Genomic DNA, 25,916 nt, shown 5'->3' on the forward strand with positions numbered 1-25,916 from the left:
TGCTGTGGAGCAGTGTCAAATGTAAGGCAGGGGTCTGAGGTTAGACCCCTGCGGGAAGGCCTGTGTTTAGACCAGTGATGAGGCTGCATGGTCCACCCAGCACAGAAGTCTGAGGTTAGACCTTTGGAGAGGCTACCTTTAGCCCTCTTCAAAGGTCTACACTGCAGGCGGGATCCAGAGGAAGGGCTGTGGGTGGCAAGAGCTGTGTGGAGGGTCTGAGGCTAGACTCCTTATCAGTGATGCTGGGGTGGGACCCCGACAGTTGCTGTGTGTGGGCCCTGTGCCGAGGTTAGACCCCAGCCAGGAGCCACTGCCTCACATCCCACCAAGGCCACCAGTGCACAGATGGAGCCCAGGCTGTTCCCTGCTGGAGGCCGCCAAGGTCCCACCAGGGGCTGGGGGAGCCCAGGAGCCGCCTCCCACTGTGCTCCCTTCTTTGGAATTGGGAGCAGCTGGGTCCGGGCTGGGGCAGGGCGGGGCCACAGTCACCTGGCCCCTCTCGCCCCAGTCCGGGGAGCTAGGAGCCCACCAGCTCTCGGCCACCTGTCCCCATCCCGTCCCAAGGAGCCAGGCCCAGGCGGGGGAGGCTACAGGGAGCTGGATCTTCTCCCTGCCCTGGCAGCAGGCCCGAGGGCGCCCAGCCAGGGCCGGCAGTGGGCAGGAGCAGGGTCTCCTCCCACCTGCCGCCCCCACCTGCCGGGCTGCGTGGGCTGGGCTCACACTCCCGTCCCTGGGGGGAGGGGGGGAGTGAGGGGTGCCCTGGAGAAGCCAGCAGGTGTGTGTGCGCATGTCTGCTTCAGGGCCCCTGAGTGTGACCGCAGGACCGGCCTGGACCTTTGCAGGCTGCTTCCTGTCCCTGCCAGTCCCCAGCCTGGGGCACCGAGTGGTGCCCCGAGTAGGGGTGCGGACCCTGGGACAGCACTTCGCCCGCCCCCTCCACCCGGTGCCTCTGTTTCTCGGTAAAAATGGAGCTAAGGGTAGCCTCTACTCCCCAGGGCTGGCAGGAGGGTTGACTGTGTCTACATGTGTCAGGCGCTTATTAAAAAAAATGTTGTGACAGTGCCTGCCACGTGGCGGTCGCCGCCTGAATGGCAGCTCTTGTTACTATTATTAATGGGTGCCTTTGTGGTTGTTTGGGGCCTCCGCGAGGTTGCTCGTGCGAGCGCAGCGTGTGAATTTGGATCTGGCTCGGGTCAGGCATTCTTGCCCGCCCTCCCCCGCCCCGTCCTGGGAGCCCGGAACTATTTGTGGCTGTGTGGCTCGTCTGGTCCTTGTATGGTTTGGAGAGGTGCGCGCGCCTATGCGCGCGGGGCTGGGGATACCGGTGAAGCGCGCGCCGGCGCGCTCGCCCCCGCCGCTGTCCCCGGCCCCTGGTGCTGAACCCGGAGCCCGGGTCGGAGGCTCAGCGGCCTCGGCCCCGCGTGCCTCCCTCCCCGCCTCCCGCCCGCGCCGCCCGCGCACCGCCTCCCCGCGCGGCTCCGCCCTCCCGCCCGCCCGCTCCCCGCCCCCTCCTCCTCCCTCGCCGACCCCCTCCCCGGGGCCCTCCCCTCCCGCTCTCCTCCCTCGCTCCCCTCTCCCTCCCCTGCTCCCGGCGCTCCTCGCAGTCTCCGGCTCCCCTCTCTCCCTGTCTCTCCCTCCTCGGGCGGAGTCGCCCACCGCTGCCAGCCCAGGGCTGGGGGGACCCGCTCCAGGCTGCAGCCGCAGGTAGGCGACCCCAGCGGTGGGCGTGGGAGCTTGGTGCTGCCCAGGTGCGGGGTGGGGAGGGGGCGGCTGGAGGATCCAGGAGCCGCTTTCCGTGGGCTTGGGTTTGGAGGGTGAGGGACTGCCCAGCCGGAGCGCGAATGCCAGGGCCCTTCTGTGGGCGGGGGCGCCAGCAGCCCCTCCGGCGATCCCCCCTCCCCGCCGGAGCTGGCCTGGGGCTGCTTCCCCGCGCTGCGCCGAGGGGGGAGAACTCCCTGCCCCCACCCGGTGGGGCGGCCCGAGCTCGCCGCTGCCGCCGCCGCCACCTCCGCCTCCGCCTCCGCCCCCGCCTGCCTGTGTCCGGGTCTGGTCTCTGTCCGGCCCCTGTCCCCGGATCCCCGTCTCTCCCTGCCTCTCCGTGCCTGGTTGTGGTCTCCGACCGCCGGGCGCCCTGTCCCCACGCTCCTCGTCTTGCGCCATCCCTGCTTCTCTCCCTGCCGTCTGGGCTGTCCCGTGCCTATGTCCGTCTGTCCCCACTCTCTCCAGATCTACTGTTTTCCCATCTCGCTCGGCTCCATCTCTGTCTCTGGGTATCCCTGCCTCGGCTCCCTCTTCCTCTTCCCAGAGCGGGTTAACTCCTCCTACACACCTTTGTCTCCGCCCCCGGCAGAGGGACACCTGCAGGTGCTCCCCACCCCCCCAAGGCCTGATGTCCAAACTCCCATCCCTTCCTCAGCCAAGCCCCCTCTGCCCTGCCAGCTGGCACCCGCCCCCTCTCCCTGGAGCCCCGAGGGCTCTCTTCTCCCCTGCTCTGTCGCTGGCACTGGGCGGACGGTCCTCCTCGCAGCCTAACCTGGAGCCTAGGTAGTGGAATTGGCCCAGTCCTGTCTTCAGTCGAGTGCCCCCATCCCTGTCCAAAGAGCTGGGCCAGTCCTTGCTGCGGTCTGACTTCCACACGTCTTGCTGTCAGCCTGGTTGTTGCCTCATTTGTTCTTGAGACGGCTCCTGAGCACCTCCCTAGACCAGGCACAGCCCTGGGTGCCGGGTCAGGCCAGCCAGTCCTCCCGCATCCCCCTTTCCACCCCTCATGGCATGGTTGCCTCGGACCTGCCTCCCTCAGAGCATGGAGCTCCGGGGCTTGCCCTGCCTGCCCCCTGGGGCTCCGAGAAGGCCCTCTGAGTCCAGGGGTAGGGTCTGTCCTGAGGCACCCCAGCAGTCTTAGAGGACCAGGTTAGGAGCCCCGCAATGACTTCCCATCTCTGCCCTGCCCCTGGCTTCGTGACCCAGCCCGACCCTGTCCCCACTCTGGGCCTCAGTTTACCCACTGGTGCATCACAGCCCAGAACCAGGAAGCTCTGTGCATGCGTGGGGATGGGGGCAGGGTGCATGGGCTTGGCTCACACCTGCCCCCCACCCCCTCCCCCACCCGGGCATCCGAGTGAGAGATGGGGGGGTCCCATCTGGCACTGTCGGGTGGGACCCTTCAGAGGAGGATATCAAGGCCCCCAGAGGCACGGGGTAGAACCGGGGCGCACACCACAGACCCAGCTGGACGCTGGCCCACAAGGGGCCGGAGAGAGACGGCTCTGGGTGATGTGGCCACCTGGCTGGGACTTGGCTGGTGCCTGCCATCTGCCCACCCCTCTCCCACCCTGCACAAACCTGATCCCTCCGCCCCTGCATCTAAACCCAGATTAGGTTTCCTCACTGCGGGGGGCCGGGGGCCGGGGGCGGGGCCGCCCCAGCCACAGGACACAGACCTCTGTCTTCTGTTGCACAAATATTTATCCCGTGCTTCCCCGAGCCTCCGAGCCTCCCCCGTCAAGGCCGGAGAGAGCAGCCCAGGCGGTGCAGGGAAGGGCCTGAGCTGGGCGGCGGGGCCCCGGGCACTGAGCCCCGAGCTGTGCTGCAGACCCCCGTGACTCCCCCGCTTTTCGTGAATTCCTGACTGCCAAGTGCCCCCTGCTTTGCCCAAAGCCTGGAAGGAGTGGGGGAGAGTCCTGGCTTTGGATCCCAGCGGGTTTGTAATTATGCCTGCGTCGTTGGTAATTAGGGGGCTGCTAATTAGATATATCATTAGGGGCCCTGCGGGGGCGGGGGGGCTGACGGTGCAGTGGCCCTTTAAGAATCACCCCGCTCGCCCCCCCCCCACCAGCGGAGCGCCTGCACACACACTCAAAACACCAACACGCACCGCACTCCCGCTCTTTCTAGAACTTCTGCCAACATCCAGCCTGCCTCCCGAGAGGCGCCGACTCCCAGCCCGTGGGGGTGTGGGTGTGAGCGGGGGCAGGCCGTGGGTTAGACTCCCAGAAGGACTAACTTTGCAAGACAGACGTGGAAGTTGCAGAGAGGGGTGCTGGGGGGTGGAGGCTCCGAGAACCCCACCCTGGTCGGCTGGTTGACTGTAAACAGGTGGCGGGGTTACCACGGCGATGCAAGGACAGAGCAGAGGAGCTCTGTGGGGCCACACAGTGGACGCTGGTCCCTTGGGGCCGATTGTTTCAGCTCTCTGAGCCTTGGTCCTCACATCCTTGTCTCAAATGTGGTAGTCAGGGAAACAAGACCAGGGGATGGGGCAGCAGGTGCAAAAGCCCTGAGGCGGAACCTTGCCTGGTGTCTGAGGAACAAGGAGGAGGACAGAGTGGCTGCAGCAGACCAGGCGAGGGGCAGAGGCTGGCACGCGAGGCCGGAGAGGGACTGGGGAGGCTGAGGGGGCAGGGGCTTTGTGGCTGTGGAGACGGCTTGGAGTGAGATGGCAGCCAGGCAGAGCCTGGGCCGGGGAGGCTGAGCCGATTTGCATTTATTTTTAAGGTTTATTTTCTTTATTTGAGATGCAGAGTTAGAGAGAGAGAGGGGGGAGGTGTCTTCCATCTGCTGGTTCACTCCTCAAATGGCCACAACAGCCAGGGCTGGGCAGGGCCAAAGCCAGGAGCCAGGAGCTTCCTCTGGGTCTCCCACGTGAGTGCTGGGGCCCAAGAACTTGGCCGCCTTCTGCTGCTTTCCCAGGCTACAGCAGGGAGCTGGATGGGAAGTGGAGCAGCCAGGACTCAGATGGGATGCCGGCCCTGCAGGCAGCTTAACTGGTTATGCTAGAATACCTGCCCCCTGCATTGCATTTTTTTAAAGATTTATTTTTATTTATTTGAAAGAGTTACAGAGAGAAGTAGAGACAGACGGGGGGGGGGGGGTCTTCCATCTGCTGGTCCACTCCCCAATTGGCCACAACAGCCGAAGCTGAGTTGGTCCAAAGTCAGGAGCCAGGAGCCAGGAGCCTCCTCCGGGTCTCCCGTGCAGGTGCAGGGGCCCAAGGACCTGGGCCATCTTCTACTCTTTCCCAGGCCACAGCAGAGAGCTGGATCGCAAGTGGAGCAGCCGGGACTCGAACCAGCGCCCATATGGGATGGCGGTGCTTTAGGCCAGGGCTTTAACCCGCCCCACTGTGCCACAGTGCTGGCTCCTGCTTTGCATTTTTAAAGGGAACATGGACAAGACACAGCACTCCACAGCCACTCCCACCCAGGATCCAGAGCAGGGAGAGGAAACAGTAGAGACCCCCACACCCACAAAAGGAACAGAAAACCTGGCCCAGGCATCACGTGTCACAGCTGCTGGGGCACAGGGTGACTGAGAGTTGGGGGAGCCCAGATCAGAGACCCAGGGGCACTGAGGTTGGCACCTGCTCCATCACAGGGGAGGGAAGCGGTAAGACCCTCCAGCAGCTCCTCCCCAGACCCCAGAGACAAATCCCCAGCACCCATCAGAACCTAAATCCTGTGCAGAGCCTCCCGAGGGCCCAGTGGGGAACCACCAGAGCCCTGAGGAGTCTCGGGCCTCAGCTCCCCGACTTGCCCTCTGTGCCAGGCATGTCCATTTTCAGTGCTGTAGAGTACTCCACACTTGACGTAGCTGTCCATTTCCGTGGCTACCCCGTCGGGGCCTCTGGGCAGACACCCTGGGCTGCTTCTCCAGGCGCAGGGCTGGGAGCAGAGCTTCTGGTCTGCAGGCTGCCTGGGGCTCGGCGGCCAATCTCCGCAGCACTTGGCTCAGGTGGGGGCCCTGTCTGTCTGTGTCCTTCTCTCTGTCCCCGGGGCTCTGTCTCCCTCCCGCCCATCCCATCCTCCCTGGATTTGTCCTCAGCTCCCCTCAGCCCAGCTCCCCCACCCCCACTAAGCCTTGACTTTTGGTTTCCTCACCCAGATCTCCCCCTCCACCCCCACAGGACCCTGCCACCCCCCATGGCTCCCCTGGCCCTGGTGGGGGTCGCGCTCCTCCTGGGGGCCCCCCCATGCTGGGGGGCTGCCACCCCCACGCCCTCCCTGCCGCCTCCACCAGCCAATGACAGCGACAGCAGCTCCGAGGGCTGCCAAGGCTCCAACCGCTGCCAGCCGGGGGTGCTGCTGCCCGTGTGGGAGCCTGATGACCCGTCGCTGGGCGACAAGGCGGCTCGGGCTGTGGTCTACTTCGTAGCCATGGTCTACATGTTCCTGGGCGTGTCCATCATCGCCGACCGCTTCATGGCATCCATCGAGGTCATCACATCCAAGGAGAAAGAGATCACCATCACCAAGGCCAACGGTGAAACCAGCGTGGGCACCGTGCGCATCTGGAACGAGACCGTGTCCAACCTGACGCTCATGGCCCTGGGCTCCTCGGCGCCCGAGATCCTGCTCTCCGTCATCGAGGTGTGCGGGCACAATTTCCAGGCCGGCGAGCTGGGCCCCGGCACCATCGTGGGCAGCGCCGCCTTCAACATGTTCGTGGTCATCGCCGTGTGCATCTACGTCATCCCGGCCGGCGAGAGCCGCAAGATTAAGCACCTGCGCGTCTTCTTCGTCACCGCCTCCTGGAGCATCTTTGCCTACGTCTGGCTGTACCTCATCCTCGCCGTCTTCTCGCCGGGGGTGGTCCAGGTGAGCTGGGACTGCCCCCTGCCCCCACACACACACACTCCCTCGGGGCACGTGCGTGTCTGCAGAATCCAGAGGGCGTGGCTGTTAGCAGGCAGTGCAGATCCAGGTCCTTGCTGAGCTGCATGCTTGCTTGCTTACGTTCAGAGGGGGCCACCAGGTACAGTTGCCTGGGTCACACACTGCACAGGGAGATTGAGCCAGAGCGGGCGAGGCAGGCCTGGAGTCCCGCTGGTGTTACAAAGCTGTGTCTCAGGCTCCCGTAAACTCTCCCTCGGGCACTGTCTGATCTGTGTGACGAGGGGCCAGGTATGTGCACCTGCTCCTTCCCCCACCCCCCTGCCCCCTTTGCACTGTGCACAACACACTCACATCTTCCAGCCTGATGTGTTCTGACAGTGCTCACGGGTGGGGGCAGCTCGGCCCGCTGCGCGTCATCCATCCGAGGGCTCGTGTAGCCACGTGCCCGTATCTGCAGAACTTGGCTCCGCGTCTGTTGCCAGATACGCTCCCACGGTCTGCGTAACCCATCCATTATTCATGGCTGGTTTCTGGTGTTGGGATGGTTTACGCGGCTTCAGTGTAACTTACGCTCCCGCGTAGCCCGACACGGGCACAAGCGTGAGCCCAGGGGCTGCCCTGCGTTGCTTCTCCCAGCCGCTCAACATTTGCATAATTTATTCCCTCACGATTCCGTGCCTCCCGCCAACATTTGCATAATTCATTCCCCCACGATTCCTTGCCTCCCGCCTACATTTGCATAATTTATCAGTGGGCCGGCCCTCGCGCGTTCACACATAGGAATAATTTATCCACGGCGGCCCTGGGCTCACTCACTGCCTGCCCCACTGCCGGATTTCGCCAGCTGGTGGCAAAGGTAGAGATGAGACAGGTGCCCTGATGATGCGGAACAGCAGAACCAAGGGGCGAGAAGCCCCAACCAGGAGAGGGGAGACAGGGAAGGCAGTGATGAGACCAGGAGTGGCTGACCCCCGACTAGTGCGAGTTTCCTGGCAGCCACAGGGAAAAGTACAGAATGCTGCATCGTGGCAGGGAGGGGGGCATGAGAGCAGAGGAGGGTGTGAGACCCCACTGCTCTGGGGGAGAGAAGGCACCTGGTGGGGGGTCCACTCCAGGAGTCACTCACTGGAGCCCATTATGGGATACATGAGGTAAAGGCAGGGGCAGTGTGGGCAGGGCAGGAGCTGGCTGCCTCTGATTTTCTCTCCATTGCTGTGTGACCACAGGCAGAGCCCAGACCCTCTCTGGGCACTCGCTTTCCAGGGAGTCGGACCCGGCCAGGGGTTCTTGAGCTCCATATCCAGCGGTCCCTCGTCGTAACACGTGCTGTCTCCTGCCCTCACTCTGCCCCTGGGAAATGCTCGGGTGGCAGAAGGGAGGTCTTCTCCCTCGGGGGCTTCTTCATGGGCCCCCCAAGCCAGGGGCCTGGGTTCAGATCCCGCTTCTGCTCCTTCGCGGCGTGGCCTTGGGCAAGCTGCTTGCCTTGTCTGGGCCTCGGTATCCACATGTGGTCATCGCTGAACAGCACCGTGACCTGGCCGGTGCCACTGGCCTCCTAAAACGTCAGAGCCATACAGATTCCAAACTGTACAGAGAAATTTCCAGAACAGTCTGGAATTCCAGCGTGACTGCTGGAGCAGGCTGGGTTTGGGAGAAAGACGTGGCTTAGAGACCCTGTAGGCCAGAAGGCGCGGTGCTGGTGCAGGCCACGCAGGACTAGTGCAGCGGGCAGGAGATGCTGCCAAGGCCCGGGTCCCAGGGGCCGCAAACAGGTTGCAGGACAGGACCAGCAGTGGCACACTGTGAGGTCAGGGAGGCCCCAGGCGGCTCTGGGCCAGGAGGGGCTGTCCCAGGAGTCCCCTCCCTGATGATGATGGCAGCCAGGTGCGGTCATGGAGTGCCCAGCCCCGCCGCAGGGGTTCCAGCTGCCCCCCAGAGACCTGGCAGCCCACCCACGGTGCACCTTACGCAGCCCGTGCCGCTGTTCACAAACCTGTCTCGTTGGGGCCGGGGCTGGCGGCCTCTGAGCCATCAGTGAGCAGTGACCAGGGCCTGGGGCGGGGCATCCCGGCCAGGCTGTGGGCCCAGAACTGCTGCGTTTCGGTGTACGGGGACTCATCAGTGAGGCTGGGAGTCTGCGACTTTCCACAGGGGCAGGAGACCAGTCAATGCACCTGTTAAGACACCGTGTTGTGGATCAGAGTGCCGGAGTTCCCGTCTGGGCTCTGCTCCCAAACGCAGGCTCCGGGAGGCAGCAGTGTGGCCCAAGTGCTCGGGCCCTGCCCTCCCCCCCCCAGACCTGGACTGGGCTCCTGGCTTCAGCCTGACCCAGCCTCGGCTGTCAGGAGCATTCGGGAAGTGAACTTGTAGATGGGCGGTCTCACTCATCTCTGTCTCTGTCTTTCCACCTGTCAAAAATAAATAGATAAGAACCTTAGGAGAGAGAGAGATGGGTATCTATGAAAAGTAAAGTCGCAGAGATAGGGAAACTGAGGCAACAAGAAAGATTTTAAAATGACGGAATGAGCCAATCAGGAAACAGACACACACAGTGATGGGGAGAGGCAGAGATGGACACAAAACCAAAGGGACAGAGGAAGTGATGGAGAGATGGGGAAAGGAGAGGGAGTGGGTGGCCCATACAGCAGGCGGGCGGGGAGACAGGCGGGCAGGCGGGGGGACAGGTGGGCGGGCAGGGGACAGGGGGACAGGCGGGCAGGGGGACAGGCAGACAGGCGGGGGGACAGGCGGGCAGGTGGGGGGTGGGTGTGTGGATGGACAGGCGGGCAAGTGGGTGGGTAGACAGGCGGGCAGGTGGGTGGATGGGTGGGTGGACAGGCGGGCAGGTGGGTGGGTGGATGGACAGGCGGGCAGGTGGGTGGATGGACAGGTGAGCAGGTGGGTGGATGGACAGGTGAGCAGGTGGGGGGGTGGATGGACAGGTGGGCAGGTGGGGGGGTGGACAGGTGAGCAGGTGGGTGGATGGACAGGTGGGCAGGTGGGTGGGTGGACAGGTGAGCAGGTGGGGGGGTGGATGGACAGGTGGGCAGGTGGGTGGGTGGACAGGTGAGCAGGTGGGTGGATGGACAGGTGGGCAGGTGGGTGGGTGGACAGGTGAGCAGGTGGGGGGGTGGATGGATAGAAGGAGGGCAGGTGGGTGGATGGATGGATAGAAGGAGGGCAGGTGGGCAGCTGGATAGACGGATGGGTGGGTGGGTGGACGGGCAGGCAGGTGGGTGGGTGGATGAGAAGAGGCAGAGACAAGGGACAGAACAGAAAATCGGTGGGAGGGCGACAGACGATTAATGCAGTGGGCAGATGGTGAGTGGCAGATGATAGGACGGATGGGCGGACGGGGGGAGAGAGAGAGAGACGGGAAGACGCAGAGATGCCCCCACAGAAGCACGCGAGGGGCAGAGGCGGGAGGGGCCCGCAGGGCGGGCGGGCGCCCCCTGGCGGCGCGGCCGTGCTGACGCGCGCCGCCCGCAGGTGTGGGAGGCGCTGCTGACCCTGGTCTTCTTCCCGGTGTGCGTGGTGTTCGCCTGGATGGCCGACAAGCGGCTGCTCTTCTACAAGTACGTGTACAAGCGCTACCGCACCGACCCGCGCAGCGGCATCATCATCGGCGCCGAGGGCGACCCGCCCAAGAGCATCGAGCTGGACGGCACGTTCGTGGGCGCCGAGGCGCCGGGCGAGCTGGGCGGCGCGGGCGCGGGCCCGGCCGAGGCGCGGGAGCTGGACGCCAGCCGCCGCGAGGTCATCCAGATCCTCAAGGACCTGAAGCAGAAGCACCCGGACAAGGAGCTGGAGCAGCTGGTGGGCATCGCCAACTACTACGCGCTGCTGCACCAGCAGAAGAGCCGCGCCTTCTACCGCATCCAGGCCACGCGGCTGATGACCGGCGCGGGCAACGTGCTGCGGCGCCACGCGGCCGACGCCTCGCGCAGGGCGGCGCCGGCCGAGGGCGCGGCCGAGGACGAGGACGACGGCGCCAGCCGCATCTTCTTCGAGCCCAGCCTCTACCACTGCCTGGAGAACTGTGGCTCGGTGCTGCTGTCCGTGGCGTGCCAGGGCGGCGAGGGCAACAGCACCTTCTACGTGGACTACCGCACGGAGGACGGCTCGGCCAAGGCGGGCTCCGACTACGAGTACAGGTGGGTGCTCGCGGCGCGCGCGCCCGCGTCCAGGCGCCCGGCACAGACCGGCAGCTGGGCTGTCCGCGCGCCCCTGCGGAGGGCCGGGTGCGGGTCACCGCCCCAGGCCGCGAGTTGGCGCGGGCACGGCCCCTGCCGCCCTTCCCACAGGCAGGATTTGGTCCCTGGTCTCGCCCCAGAGCCTGGCCGGGCCCTGATTGCAGACCCGGTCCCCGCTGGCGAGCAACACCGCGCTGTGCCTCTCCACTTCTCCCCCGCAGCCTTCCTCCAGAGCCAGGCTGGGCTGGTGTTTGTGTTTGTGTTTGAGTTTTGAGATTTGTTTATTTGAAAAGCAGAGTCAGAGGGGGGGCGGGGAGGGAGAGAGAGGCCGTTCATCCCCTGGTTCACTCCCCAAATGACCACAGTGGCCAGGGCTGGGTCAGACAGAAGCCAGGAACTCCATCCAGGTCTCCCACGCAGGTGCAGGGGCCCAAGCACCTGGGCCATCTGCTGCTGCCTTCCCAGGCCATAAGCAGGGAGCTGGATCGGAAGTGGAGCAGCCAGGAGGCAAACCGGTGCCCACGGGATGCTGGCTTAATCCAGTACTCCACAATGCAGGGTGCCCACCCATGCTTTTTTAATTACTAGTTTCACTGTATTTCTCATCACCAATAACTTCCACCACCCACATACTCATATTAAGAATATTTATTGAGCACCCACTGTAAACCAGATTTGCTCATGCTGTTCCTTGCTTGTGTCCAAACCATGCTGTTGGGGCCGGCGCTGTGGCATAGCGGGTAAAGCCGCCACCTGCAGTGTCAGCATCCCATTTGGGTGCTGGTTCGAGTCCCGGCTGCTCCACTTGCGATCCAGCTCTCTGCTGTGGCTTGGGAAAGCAGTGGAAGATGGCCCAAGTGCTTGGGCCCCTGCGCCCGCGTGGGAGACCTGGAAGAAGCTCCTGGCTCCTGACTTTGGATCGGCGCAGCTCCAGCCATTGCGGCCAATTTGGGAGTGAACCAGTGGATAGAAGACCTGTCTCTCTAACTCTGCCTTTCAAATAAATTAATCTTTAAAAAAGAAGAAGAAGAACCAACCATACCGTCCTAGCTGCTGTGGCTTCAGCGTGTGCTCTGTCACCTGGCGGTCCAGGCCGCCCTTGGCCTTAGGAAGAGCTCAGTGCCCTGTGCCCGCAGCAGGGCTGGAGGTGTGTCCAGGTAGACAGCCAGGGCAGGCGCAGCCACCCACCTGAGGGTTTCCTCCAACACCCGTAGCGTCTCAGCTCAGCTTCAGAACTCCGCTCGGCCCTGTGCTTGGTGGGGGACAGCCCCTGTGCCAGGCACCGGCCCAAGCACCCGAGGCCCACGACAAACGAGACAGACAAGCCTCCGGCCTCTGGGCTGCTCTCCCGCGCCCTCCGCCTGTGGCTCTGTGCTGATGCCACGCTCGTTTAGTTACTGCGGCGCTGGGACGTGCACTGCTCCCTGGGGAATCACCCACCACCACCGCCGCCGCCGCCGCCGCCATTACTAGAGGAATGGTGGTTACTGAGCACCTGCTGTATGCCCCCAGACAGTGGTTACTGAGTACCTGTTGTATGCCCCAGGGTACGCCCCTGCTCTCAAAGTTACAAAAAGGATCAAAACTGCTACATGTTTTATTATTTTAGACCACTTGTTTATTTGAAAGGCAGAGTGACAGAGCTAGAGAGCAAGAGAGAGAGAGAGAGAGATCTTCCACCTGTTGATTTCACTCCCCAAAAGCCAGCCCTGCGCCAGGCTGGAGCTAGGAGCCAGGAACTCTTTCTGGGTCTCCCACGCATGTGTGCAAGGGCCCAAGTTCTTGGGCTTTCGCAGGTGCATTAGCAGGAAGCCGGATGTGAGCGGAGCCGCCGGGACTCGAACCCGCGCTCTGATCTGGGGTGTCGGCCTTGCAGGCTCGGCTGCACCTGCTGCACCATAGCTTCTAAAGCAGGAAGTGGTGATGAGCGCCGTGCAGGAGAATAAACCAGGGAGAGCGAGACGAGGGCCGGAACGCGCCCGGGTCTTTGGTTCCTGTAAAGCGAGCCGCCCTTTGCTGCTACTGTGTCTCGGTGCCTCGGTCTCTCTCCTTGCCATTCTAGCAGACCCACACACAGCTCCTGCCCGGGACCTGCTGTGCGCCAGAGGCTTTTATTTTGGAGGGTGAACACAGAACAGTAAACAAGACCCGTAAGATCTCTGTCATCACGTGGTCCAGAGTCCATTGACACTCAAGGCTTGGCACTGCCTATCAAGGCCGTGTAAGCCCGAGACCGGGTCCCAGTCCAAGCACAGCCCTCAGCCTTGCTCCCCAGGCACTCGCCTGCCTTGGCAGTCTGGGCAGGCAGGGCTGCCACCTACAGCTGGGGAGGTTGTGCGCTGCTCGAGAGCAGTCTAGCAGCCACAGAGGAGCAGCAATGCCCCCCCTCCCGCCAGCACTGCTCACCGCGGCAGTGGGGGAGGGGGGTCCTGTTCACCCTCACCCCCGCTGGGTGGTGTGCACTAACAACGGGGCAGGCTGGCCTGAGCCACAGCCCCTCGGCCGCAGGGCGGGTCACATGCCTCAGCAGACCCGGTGACATCTCCCAGGGCGAGCCGTCCCCATTCCCGCAGCCCGCGCACCACGCACACCACGCACTGGCTGTCCTGCCTCCCTAGCGTCCCCAGCGTGGCCCTCGCTCGCTCTCAGCCTTCCCCGTGGCTTTCGTGGCCCGGCCACTGAGGGAGGTGACAGGGTTTTGCAACGTGCGCACTCAGGCCGAAGTCCCCCCCAGGAGGCACACGGCGGCCGCTGCTCGCCCGGGCAGGTGACGCCCGGTTCCGCCGCCCCCCGGGACTGATGGCGCTACACCTTCGGTGTAGTGGCCTGGAAACGCTGGGGCTAAAACCCCCGCAGTCGGCCATCCGTTAGCGTCCTGCGACTTCCAAGGTTCCCCTATGAGGACTTTACAGAAATGCGTCTTTACAAAAAGACTGCATGGGCTTCCGGAAACGGTTCGCACCAACTCTCCTTGAATTCCATCTCCCCGCCAACTTGGTGACGTCACCAGCTAACATGCTGGGTGCTTCCGGTGCGCCCAGTCTGCACGGTGCCCGTAGAGGGTGGGCGCTGTTAGGGGGCCCGTTTTACAGACAAGCAGGTGGGCTGCGGAATGGATGCCACGCCTGCTGCGGGGCGGGGCCGTGCTGGGCTGGGGCGGGTCAGCCCAGCTCTTGGCCAGCACCGGGGGTCCCTCTCTCCCTCTGGGATGCAGTCCTGGGATGCAGGAGCCAGGGAGCCTTGGTTAGGAAGGGACGAGCAACGGCAGGGAACCAAACCACGGCCACGAGCCCCGCCCATGCATGGTGGTGCCGGCAGGGGGGCGGCTCAGGGACCGGCTGCTGCCCTACTAGGAAGACCCACTCATCCCCTCCTACCTGGCCCCCGCCTCACTGCCTCGTGCCCTCACCCAGCCCCCTTCCCCGAGGGCACCCAGCGGGGTCCCCAGAGACTTCTGCTCAGATGCCCGCCGTGGCGCCCACCGCAGCCCGCGGTGACGTCATCGCCCACCTCCCCACGCCCTTGCCCCCATTCAGCCAGGCCAGGCTACCCCTTCCCGCGGCGGCGCCTCCTCCGGGAAGCGCCGGCCTGACGCGCTCTCCCCGCTCCCGCGCAGCGAGGGCACGCTGGTGTTCAAGCCGGGCGAGACGCAGAAGGAGCTGCGCATCGGCATCATCGACGACGACATCTTCGAGGAGGACGAGCACTTCTTCGTGCGCCTGCTGAACCTGCGCGTGGGCGACGCGCAGGGCATGTTCGAGCCCGACGGCGGCGGGCGGCCCAAGGGGCGGCTGGTGGCGCCGCTGCTGGCCACCGTCACCATCCTGGACGACGACCACGCGGGCATCTTCTCCTTCCAGGACCGCCTGCTGCACGTGAGCGAGTGCATGGGCACCGTGGACGTGCGCGTCGTGCGCAGCTCGGGCGCGCGCGGCACCGTGCGCCTCCCCTACCGCACGGTGGACGGCACGGCGCGCGGCGGCGGCGTGCACTACGAGGACGCGTGCGGCGAGCTGGAGTTCGGCGACGACGAGACCATGTGAGCGCCCGACCGACGGCCGCGGCGGGGCAGACCCTCGGGATAGAGCTGGCGGGAGGGCGGGGGCCTCGGGAGAGAGCCAGGACCGAGGGCGCCGGAGAAGGAGCGCAGCTGAGAGCGGCGGAGCCCTGGGAGGGGCGGGGCTTGATGGTTGGGGCATGATTGGAGAAGGGGCGGGGCTTGATGGTTGGGGCATGATTGGAGAAGGGGCGGGGCCCTGGGAGGGGCGGGGCTTGATGGTTGGGGCATGATTGGAGAAGGGGCGGGGCCCTGGGAGGGGCGGGGCTTGATGGTTGGGGCATGATTGGAGAAGGGGAGGAGCCCTGGGAGGGGCGGAGCTTGATGATTGGGCATGGTTGGAGAAGGGGCGGGGCTTTGAGGGCGGTTGAGGCCAGGGCAGATGGTGCCTGAGAAATGGAGCTTGACTGGGAGAAGGGGTGGGGCCTTTGAAGGGGGCGGGCCTGAGCAGACCTTGCCTGAGAAATGGGGCATGATTGGAGAAGGGGCGGAGCCCTGGGAGAGGGCGGGGCTTGAGCAGACCGTGCCTGGGAGTTGGGACATGATGGAGAAGGGGCGGAATTTGAGAGTGGGCGGGGCCAGAGACGATGGTGCCGGAGGTGGAGCTTAGCTAAGAGAGGGCGGAGCCCTGGGAGAGGGCGGGGCTTGAGCAGACCGTGCCTGAGAGTTGGGACATAATGGAAAAGGGGCGGAATTTGAGAGTAGGCGGGGCCAGGGCCGATGGTGCCTGAGGAGGGAGTAGGGCCTGTAGGGGGAGGGGCCAGAGCCAATGGTGCCAGAGATGGCGCTTCGCTAAGGGGGCGGAGCCCTGGGAGTGGGCGGGGCTTGAGAAATGGATCTTGGCTGGGAGAAGGGGTGGGGCCTTGTAAGAGGCAGGGCCTGAGCAGACTGAGAAATGGGGCATGATTGGATAAGGGGCGGAGCTTTAAGAGTGGGTGAGGCCAGGGCAGATGGTGTCTGAGAAATGGAGCTTGGCTGGAGAGTGGGCGGGGCCTTGGAGGAGGGTGGGGCTAGGGCAGAATATATCTTGGAAGTGGGCGGGGCCTGGGGAATGGAGCTAGGGGCTGGGTAGGGGGCGGGGTCGAGGTCAGGGCGGAACCTTGGAGGGGGCGGGGCCAAAGTAAACCGTGCCTAGGAAATGCGGCTGGGCTGGGGAAGGGGGCGGGGCCCTAGAAGAGGGTGGGGCCCGGCAGACCCTGCGAGAGCAATGGAGGTGGGCTTGGGGAGTAAGCGGGGGCCCTGAGGGGCGGTGCCTGGGACGGAGGCGTGGCAGAGCCTAGGGGAGGGGCGGGACTGGGGAAAAAGGTACCTGAAAAGGAGGGATAGGAGCCCTAGGAGGAGAGTTTGGGGCCTTAACTGGTAGCTGGTGGAGGTGGAGTGGCCCGAGGGGCTGCCCAGGGGACGTGGGGGAGGGTGCCATCGTCGAAGTGGGAGACTGGGGACCAGAGAGGGGACTGGGCCTAAGGCGGTGGGTGGAGTCTGCACAGGGCAAAGCTGTGAGCTGTGGAGAAGGGGGGTGGTCTACAGAGGTGGGCGGGGCTTGTGCGAGGGGGGGGAGGGAGGAGAAGGAGGAGGCAGAGGGAGCCCTGGGAGGCTTCGGGAAGAGACGGTGGGGCCCCCGGGGGGAACACAAGGGCCGGGGCTCGGGCTGGGAGCGGAGGGCAGGACGCACAGACGCGTGCAGACGGACGTGCGGCCCCGGCTGCCCTCGCGCCCATCCTCGGCCTCCCTTGGCCGGCCCGCGCGGCTGCGGCGGCTCCCCCTCCCCCCCAGCGCTCCCCGCCGCCCACGCGCGCCTCCCGCTCCCGCCGCCCACGCGCCTCCCCGCCGGGCCCGCTGCTGCTGCCGCCCCTCCTCCCGGCCTCGGGCCTCTGCTTTGGGAATCTCCGCCTCCCCCTTCCTGCCGCCCCCGCCCCGTCTCTGCACCCCTGCCTGTCTCGCCCCCCCCCCTTCCCCGGGACCTCTCCCTGGGTGGTGTCTTTGTCAGGCCGGGGCTCTGTCCCCAGTGTCCGGCCCCGGACGCCAGCTCTCCGCGCTTGCCTGGGAAATTGGGCTGGGAACCATCCCAAACCCATCGCTCACACCCAGGAGGTGGAGAGTCTGGTCTTCCTCCAGCCCCGGTCCCTCCTGGAATCTATCTCGCTTCCCTCCTGCTGCTGCAGCTCCAGGGGCCGTCTCCTCCCCTTCACGGCTTCCCCAGGCTGGGACAGAGGTGTCCCCCGCCCCCGCGCAGGCTTCCAGCTGTGGCTTCGGGAAACAAAGAACAGGAGACTAATTAGCCTTTGGGGAAACACATCCTCTGTGCGAGGGGCAGGCGCTAATTTAGAGGCGCTATGGGTGGGGTGGGGGACGCCTGGGCGTGGCTGGAAGAAAGCAGGACAGAAACGGGACTGGGAGAGAGACAGCAGAGCGGCAGAGACGAAGGGGAACGGGAGTGGAGGGGCAGAAGGCTGGGGAGACCGGCGTGGAGGACGGAGCCTCCTGACGCCTCCCGCGGGCGGGGGAAGGGCAGAGGTGGGTGACAGAGGGACCGGTCTGAGCTCGGAGGCCTCCAGGCGAGCACGGAGGAGGAAGACTGTGGTGTGGGAAAAGTCCCGCCCCCATCTAGCTCCAGCCTCTCTTGCTGTCCCCTGCTAGTCCAGTTCCGCCTCGTCCTGGCGCCGTGAGCGCTTGCTTGCCAGGACACCGGTTGAGCGTGTCACCGCGTGTCAGTGGATGGCAGCGTGTCTGCGAGGCCATGCGCGGCGGCGATGTGTGTGTCACCAGGTCAGCGTGTCACGGTGCTGGCAGCTGGAGGCTTGGTCTCAGGAGACCCCTCCCCCCCCACCCCCCAACCCCGTTCGCCTGGCGTTTCAGCACCACGGACAGCTCCAAGTCCAAAGTGGGGGGTGGGAGGCTGGGAGGGGCCATTTCTTTCTACCCACAGGAAACTGAAAATATCCTGAAGCCAGGACGGGGGAGGTGGGCGTGCGTCCCCACATGAGCGTCTGTGCGCCTGTCCTCACCCTGGTGGCGCTGTGTGCTGTGCCTGGTGTGTGTTCCGGGGCATCTGTGGTCAGCTGCTACTTGGAGTCTCTGGGAATGACAGTCTGCGAGCCACAGAGATGGGGGCAGAAGAACAAATGGGACGGGCGTTGGTGTAGAGGTTAAGGCGCCCGCAGCCCCCCCGGAGTAGCCTGGGTTCCGTACCCAGCTCTGGCTCCCGTCTCCAGCTTCCTGCTCCCTGGCACCCTGGGTACCTGCCACTCACTCAGGAGACAGATGGAGCTCCTGGCTCCCCACGTTGGCCTCCCAGCCCCAGCCATTGAGGGGACTTGGGGGAGTGAACTGGCAGATGGAAGTTCTGTCTCTCCTCCTTGCAAATAAATGAAAATAAATGCATTTAAAATTATTCTTTAAAAAGAACATAAATGCAGAGAGAAGGGGCGAGACTGAGAGAGAGACGGGGACACAGAGCTGGGAGATAGCAGAGGGAAGGAGGCCGGGTGTGCAGGTGGGTGCTGTGGCGGGGGTGGCGCGCTAGCAGGCAGCCATGTGGTCCGTGTGAGTTTGCCACTGCATGGGAATGGCTGCGGGTGCAATGGCGCGTGGGTGTGGGCGGCGTGACTGGCTGTGCTCCCGTCCGGGTGCCTGCGTGGGCTGGGTGGTGTCAGTGTTTCTGGGTGCTGGGCCAGGCCCTGGGGGACTACGTGGGTCCTGCATGGAGGACTGGGGTTGTGGTTCGTTTTGTGATGGAGCGGGGTGGGTTGCGTGCCAGAAGGGGACAGTTCCTGCCGCCCCCCCGGTTACCATGGGAACAGGGGTGCTGAGAAAAATCAATTAGCAGTTGATGAACTGATGAATGTGGTCAGGGCGAGGCAGGAAGCTGGGGGGTGGGGTTCTGGACTGAAGGATTTCTGTTAACAAAATATTTATGGAGGGCTGTCAGGGAAAGGCACATAATGGAAATGAACTTGCCTGGTGCAGCCTAGCAGTGGGGAGGCAGAGGACAAGCAATAAATAACTAGTCCAGAAACTGCGGGAAGGCGGAATGGAGATGGGAAAGCAGAGCAGAAGGGGCTGGGTGTGCTGGGGTGGGAGCGCTGAAGGAGGGGCAGGGGGCTTCGCGCAGGTAAAGCTGGAACAGGAAGTGAGAGAGGAGCCAGGGGGGAGAGTGACAGCCAGTGCAAAGGCCCTGAGGCAGGAGCCAACCCAGCCTCAGAGGCAGCAAGGACCTCTGGCAGGGCGAGATGGGAGCCACGCGGAAGCCAGGCGTGCTTAGGCGGTGCCTGTGCTAGGCCGGGCTGGGGGGTGCTGGAGGCTGGGGGAGGGTCGCACATGGAAGTGGAGATCTTGTGTCACCCGCGAGATGGCGTGCGTCCCTTTCAGAGACCCGCGCTGCCTGCCCAGGTTTGCGTTGGGGAGGACGGAGCGAGCTCACGGGGCCGGGGGCAGCGGACGCGGGCGGGGAACTGGCCGGCCGGCCACTGGCGAGGAGGACGCCAGGGAGGGGGCTTACGCTGGGTGTCTGCCCGCCCCTCCCAGGAAGACGCTGCAGGTGAAGATTGTGGATGACGAGGAGTATGAGAAAAAGGACAATTTCTTCATCGAGCTGGGCCAGCCCCAGTGGCTTAAGCGAGGGATTTCAGGTGAGGACCCCCCCCCCCCGCCCCGGGGCGGCGGGCTCTGGGAGAGGGGAGGAGCCCGGGGCTGGGCTCTGCGGGGGAGTGCTCTCACTGTCTCCCTGTCTGTCTCTCCCCAGCTCTGCTGCTCAATCAAGGTGAGTGGAGGCCCCTCGGGCTTTGAGGAGGGGGCCGTGGGGACGGGGCTCAGAGCTTCTTGCCTGGGTCTGAGAGCGTGGAGTTGTAACGGCAGACGCGGGCCGCCGAGGGCGGGCGCCGGTCAGCGTGAGTTGGGGGTCACGGTTAGGAGCTGGAAGGTCAAGGCCGGGGACGGAGGGGTCGCAGGCTGAGATCTCCGTTTGTGGTGGGGTCAGCAGGAGTCAGATTTGAGGTTCATTAGGACTTGGAGGGGGGGCGGCCTTGGGGTTTGGGACGCTGTGCCCCAGGCTCGTGGGGGTCGGCGGTGAACCGGATTATAAGTGGGGTCGCATGTAGGACGAAGGCGAGGCTGAGGTCAGGGCCTTGGGTTAGAACCGGGGTCGGAGCGAGTGGGGAACCCGAAGCTGGCGTCGGGGGTTCTGTCTGGACCTGTAACAGGCCCGCAAACCCCGGCAGCGCCACACAATCCACGTCCTTTTCCGCTCTGGAAAAGTTGTCTGAGGCCACTCCTCCTGCGGCCTCGCTGAGCCCGCCTCTCTGCTTCCCGCCGCCGAACGGGCCCCGCGCATTGGGCGGTCTTCCTGGGCCCGGCCTGTCCATCACCTCTGCTCACATCCTATTGGTCGCAGCGCAATCACGTGGTCACGCCCAGCTGCGAGGAAGGCTGGGAAATGTAGTCCAGCTGTTTGCCGGGCGCGGAAGGGAAGCAGGTTCCAGGCAGCTCTAATGCATAGTCCAGCGCTTCGTTAGTGATGACGGCGAGCTGGGGACGGGGGCTGAGGTTCGGGTCAGTGGAGAACTAGCGTGGGTGCGGGATCTGGCTGGGGCTGGTTGCGGTGGGGTCAGATCCAGAGTTGTGGGGTGGGATTTGGGGTCGGTGGCCACAGGATTACGTTTGCGGCCCCAGCTGAAATCCGGGTTGGTACTGGGATTGCAGTGGAAGGGCAGAATGCCTTGGGGAGAGAGGAGCTCAGAGCCGGGATGGAGGCGGGCGTGAGTCCAAACGTGGCGCCGACAACAGGCGTCCTCGCTCCCCACCACCTGCGACCCCTCCGGGATGCTCCCAGGAGCCCAGGCCTCCTCCCGCGAGGGCGGTGACGGCGATGGTGCACTTCCTGAACATTCGTTGTGTGCCAGACACTATTCTAAGCACTTAATTAACTCATCTCACCCTCCCGGTCGCCCTGTGAGATGTAGGGACTGGCGCAGAGCAGCTAAGGCACTGCCCAGGGTCACACGGCCCCCACCATGGGGCCCCCAGACAGACACACACACCACACACCAGCTAAACTCCCCAGGCCAGCCCTGGAGGTGGGTTCAGACGGGACTGGGAAGGGCCACCAGGGGGGCTTCCTGGAGGAGGAGGAGAGGCTGTCTCGGCAGTGAGGGCATCGCGGGCCCGGTGAGGCGCACCCTGTGGGAGCCTCAGCTCCGACCCTCGCGCGCAGGGGATGGGGACAGGAAGCTGTCGGCTGAGGAGGAGGAGGCGCGGAGGATCGCGGAGATGGGCAAGCCCGTGCTCGGGGAGAACTGCCGGCTGGAGGTCATCATCGAGGAGTCCTACGACTTCAAGGTCACTTCCAGCCCGGGGTGCGGCGGGGTGGGGCGGGGTCTCCCTGAAGAGGGTCCCAAGAGCCAAGCGGTCCCTTCAGCACCGAGGACAGCGACCACCTCTCTCCCAGCAGAGCCCGCGTATGGGAGGTTGAGGACCCCTGAACGTGGGGTGAGGGCCCCCCCGCCCCAGTGCCCCCCATGGGGCTGCCCAGGGGCCACCACAGCCAGTGACCCCAGGTCCCCGCCCTCTGGTCCTCAGAACACGGTGGATAAGCTCATCAAGAAGACGAACTTGGCCTTGGTGATTGGGACGCACTCGTGGAGGGAGCAGTTCCTGGAGGCAGTGACGGTGAGCGCAGGTAAGTGGCGGGGAGGAGGGGGCGCGGAGGAGAGAGGACCCGAGCCACGGGGGGGGGGGGGGCTCCGAGGGAGGCACAGCGGCCCAGGCAGGCAGCGGGGAGGGCAGCAGACGCGACAAGGGGACAGACACAGAGAGAGAGCCACCCAGGGGAGCCGGTGAGACGGGCGCAGGGCCAGGGCGCAGGGAGCAGGAGGCCGCGGGGACTCGGCCCGGGCTTCTTCGCGGCGACCCCGGGCACTTAGGGCGCAGGTGCCGCTGCGGAGCCTCCCCGACAGGGCCCGGCCGCCGGCGTTGCCGTGGAGACAGTCACCCAGGGCACCCGGCGCTCCCCACCTGCCTCGGCCCTCAGACGGGCCCGCGCTGCCCCCTTGTGGCCAGAGGCACTATGACACCGGGCCTTTGTGGTACAGAGCGGGGAGACCGAGCCCCGCGGGGAGGCAGCACCTCCGGGCCTTACACGGTCCCAGGTTCTCTCCAGGGAGGGCCCAGGCGCTGTGTCTGGAAAGAACCCAGGCCGCTTCCTGGGCTTGGCCTCCTGGAGCTCACAGTCCAGTGGGGGCAGAGAGACTCAACCCAGAGTGGGCAGGGCTTGGGCGGTAACCCCAGGGAGAGCCACGTCCGGTGCCTGAAGCACTCTGCAGTCAGGGAGGGCTTCCTGGAGGAGACGTCTGAGCTGAATCCTCACATGGGAGTCACGGGGGGGTGGGGTTTGGAGGGAGGACGGTGGGGAGGGTCCCCCAGATGCCCCTGGACTCTGTTCTGGGAGCGCCCAGGGGCTCGGGGCGGAGCAGTAGGGAGCCGGGTGGGCCTCGCTGCCTCGAGGGGCCGTCGGCCTTGACGGAATCCCCCATCACGCTACGGTTTGATTTTGCTCAAGTACTGAGTTCACAGTGGGTTGTGCCGGGGCTCGGTCCTCCTCATGTCTCCTCCGCCTTCTCCGCCCTCACGGTTTGCCCTCACGGTTGCGACACGGCTGCTGCCCCTCCAGCGGTCAAGTCCACATTCCACGCGGGAAGAAAGACAAAAGGGGCCCCGCGAGCGGCTTGTGAGGCTGCAGCGAGACCCTGGCTCTGGACTGCAGCGCGCGGGACTGAGCCACGCTCACCGCGTGGTTAAGCGCTGGCCTGCACACTCGGGCATTTCCTCCTCTAACACGCGAGCGGCTCAGGGAGCTGGGGAAGGGGCAGCGGGGGTCCATGGGGCGCATGGCGGCCGCCCCCCGCGGCTGACCAGCCCCGGCCTGTCCATCACAAAGCCGCTGTGGGTCCCACTGGGCCACACCAGGGGGCGCCACGCAAGGGTGAGACCACCCCAGGGGAGCGTGGGCGCTGCCCGCAGGCCGGCGCCCACCAGGGACCCAGGGGCCGCGAGGTCTCGCCAGGCCAGGCCGGGGGGAGGCCGGGAAACGGCCATTCCGCTGAGGGCCTGCGCGGCGCGAGGCATGCCGGGACGCCGGGGGTTTCCCTCTGAGCGCGCGCCCGTGCCTCGTCCCGAGGGATTCTGGGAAAACACCTCCTGTTAGCCGCTGTCCCGCCTCCGGGCGGCGAGAGGCCTGGGGGCAGCGCATGCCATGCGTTTCCGGAGCGGAAAGGGGTTATTTTTGGCTCAGCACGGGCCAATCCCCAGCAGCCGGGGATCCTGGGAGGCTGGGTATTTTTAGCTGGGTCCACAGGCACTGGGGGAAAGTAAATATCTGTCCCTGGGCCGTGCACGCTCCTAGCTGCAAGGGATTCTGGGAGAGTGGCGGCTTCTGGCCACGCCCAGTTCACGGGGGTGTGGAAGATTGGCTGCTTCCGGCCGCCAGCATGGACACGCCCAGCTCCACGGATTTCTGGGAGGTGAGCTGCTTCCTGCTACAGTGTGGCCACGCCCAGCTCCGTGGGGTTCTGGGAGATGGGTTGCTTCTGGCCGCAACGTGGCCACACCCAGCCCCACAGAATTCTGGGATATGGGCTGCTTCTGGCCACGCCACCCAGCTCCGCGGAATTCTGGGAGATGAGCTGCTTGTGGCCGTGCCCAGCTCCGCGGAATTCTGGGAGATGGGCTGCTTGTGGCGGTGTCCAGCCCCACGGAATTCTGGGAGATGAGCTGCTTGTGGCCGTGCCCAGCCCCACGGAATTCTGGGAGATGGGCTGCTTGTGGCCGTGCCCAGCCCCATGGAATTCTGGGAGATGAGCTGCTTGTGGCCATGCCCAGCCCCGCGGAATTCTGGGAGATGAGCTGCTTGTGGCCATGTCCAGCTCCGCGGAATTCTGGGAGATGAGCTGCTTGTGGCCATGCCCAGCTCCGCGGAATTCTGGGAGATGAGCTGCTTGTGGCCGTGCCCAGCCCTACAGAATTCTCGGGGATGGGCTGCTTCCGGTCACGCCCAGCTCCGTGGGGTTCTGGGAGATGGGCTGCTTCCGGCCGCGCCCAGCCCCGCGGAATTCTGGGGGGTGGGCTGCTTGCGGCCGCGGGGTTCCAGGAGCGCGGCGGCCTCTGCGCGCGGCCGTGCCCAGCGGGCTCGTGTGCCCACAGGGGACGAGGAGGAGGAGGAGGACGGGAGCCGCGAGGAGCGGCTGCCCTCGTGCTTCGACTACGTGATGCACTTCCTGACGGTCTTCTGGAAGGTGCTGTTCGCCTGCGTGCCGCCCACCGAGTACTGCCACGGCTGGGCCTGCTTCGGCGTCTGCATCCTGGTCATCGGGCTGCTCACGGCGCTCATCGGCGACCTGGCCTCGCACTTCGGCTGCACCGTGGGCCTCAAGGACTCGGTCAACGCCGTGGTCTTCGTGGCCCTGGGCACCTCCATCCCCGGTGAGCGCGCCGGCGGGGGCGGGGCGGGGCGGGGCGGGGCCTCGCGCGCGCGGGGGGCGGGGCGGGAGCCGACGCGCGTCTCTGCCCGCAGACACGTTCGCCAGCAAGGTGGCGGCGCTGCAGGACCAGTGCGCCGACGCGTCCATCGGCAACGTGACGGGCTCCAACGCCGTGAACGTGTTCCTGGGCCTGGGCGTGGCCTGGTCGGTGGCCGCCGTGTACTGGGCGGTGCAGGGCCGGCCGTTCGAGGTGCGCACGGGCACGCTGGCCTTCTCCGTCACGCTCTTCACCGTCTTCGCCTTCGTGGGCATCGGCGTGCTGCTGTACCGGCGCCGGCCGCACATCGGCGGCGAGCTGGGCGGCCCGCGCGGGCCCAAGCTGGCCACCGCCGCGCTCTTCCTGGGGCTCTGGCTGCTCTACATCCTCTTCGCCAGCCTCGAGGCCTACTGCCACATCCGGGGCTTCTAGCGGCGGCCCCTCGGCGGCCCCTCCCCCGGGACCCCCGCCCCTCAGGGAGCTCCGCCCCGCCCCGCGCTGCAGGTGCACGGACGGAGCCCCAGGGACCCGCGGGAGGGAGCAGGTGGGCGTGGGGCGCGGAGGGGGCCCCGCGGGAGCAGGCGCGAGGCGAACCGCGACTTCTGACATTCCAGCGCCCCCACTACCTCTGGGGCCCAGCCACGCCGTGGAGAGTGGAGGGAGGGGCCTGCGTGTGTACATAGCGTGCTGGGGGGAGGGGCGTGGGGTGCATGCCTTGGGGACGGGGTGGGGGACAGGCAGCAGACTCCCTCAGCCGCGAGTGGAGGGCAGACAGGCGCGTGCGGCCACTCTGCCCCCGACAATCTAGAAGGTTCTCTTTGCCCTCAGTGCCAGCCAACCCGGGCAGGACCCTCGAAGAGGAGCCCGAGGGTCCCAGAGGACCAGTGCTATAAGCCAGCAAATGCTGCCACATCTCTGCCGGGTGGGGGGCGGGGGGGCGGGAGGGGCCTCGGCCGCGGGTCCGGGTGGGCGTTTTTAACTGGGGAGGCTGTCTCTGGGGAGGCCGCCTGCACTTTCTTACCGTCGATGTTTCCCGCCCAAAGGACAACTTGGGGTGTGGGGAGTGCTGCCCGCTCCTCGGGACCCCAGGATGAGCCTGCCACCCCATGACCTGCATCCTGTCGCCCTGTGTGCATCGACCCCCGCATCCCGGCCCCGCCACCGCCCCTCCCCCAGCTCATCCGCATCAGTCACGGTCTCTGTGATTTCTGTAAAAGTTGCCATAAAACAAGTTCTGCCTGGAACGCAGTCTGCCCGTGGGAAGGTGGAGTTCAGAAGAGCGGTGCATGAGGCCGCCGCGCAGCCGCACCAAGGGCCGCGCCGCTTCCGCCAGCTTCGCCTCCGTCCAGTCCGGAGCCCGCGCGAGCCGCGCCCCCGCCAACCGGCCAAGGAGGTGCACGAGCCAAGAACGCGCAGCCCCCAGGCCTTGACCAGGCCGCCGGGAGCTACCGGGCCCGCATTCACGGCTCCTCCGGGGCGTCCTGGGAGCGCTCGCTTGCTCCGGACAGCTCGGGTCGCTGGGGTTTCCTAAGCGAAGCGGGAACTTTG

At 65.6% G+C, this 25,916-nt stretch overlaps 1 protein-coding gene across 2 annotated transcripts; it reads left to right on the forward strand.

Moving 5' to 3' along the window:
• Positions 1 to 1,268: 1,268 nt before the first annotated feature.
• Positions 1,269 to 25,616, forward strand: SLC8A2 (solute carrier family 8 member A2). Of its 2 annotated transcripts, XM_089320172.1 has the most exons (11): positions 1,269 to 1,704; positions 5,903 to 6,593; positions 10,101 to 10,765; positions 14,421 to 14,843; positions 19,386 to 19,489; positions 19,603 to 19,620; positions 21,070 to 21,194; positions 21,435 to 21,534; positions 24,054 to 24,332; positions 24,424 to 24,581; positions 25,412 to 25,616. In XM_089320172.1, exons 1-11 carry the CDS (start codon positions 1,301 to 1,303, stop codon positions 25,460 to 25,462), a joined length of 3,018 nt encoding a protein of 1,005 aa, XP_089176298.1. In that variant the 5' UTR covers positions 1,269 to 1,300; the 3' UTR covers positions 25,463 to 25,616. The 2 variants fall into 2 exon arrangements, with proteins under 2 accessions (XP_089176298.1, XP_069918137.2); XM_070062036.2 differs by having other exon boundaries at positions 1,279 to 1,704; positions 24,424 to 25,616.
• The last annotated feature ends 300 nt before the right edge of the window (positions 25,617 to 25,916 follow it).

This window comes from Oryctolagus cuniculus, chromosome 18, assembly GCF_051225735.1.
Source record: "Oryctolagus cuniculus isolate XC-2025 breed Fujian yellow rabbit chromosome 18, ASM5122573v1, whole genome shotgun sequence".
In the NCBI taxonomy this organism is placed as follows: Eukaryota; Metazoa; Chordata; class Mammalia; order Lagomorpha; family Leporidae; genus Oryctolagus; species Oryctolagus cuniculus.

Coding starts and splice junctions, on each gene's coding strand:
- SLC8A2 (XM_070062036.2), top strand. CDS start 1,301: ATGCGCGCGGGGCTGGGGATACCGGTGAAGCGCGCGCCGGCGCGCTCG. Junction 21,535..24,053: donor GGCAGTGACGGTGAGCGCAG/GTAAGTGGCGGG, acceptor GTGTGCCCACAG/GGGACGAGGAGGAGGAGGAG. Junction 24,333..24,423: donor CCTGGGCACCTCCATCCCCG/GTGAGCGCGCCG, acceptor CTCTGCCCGCAG/ACACGTTCGCCAGCAAGGTG.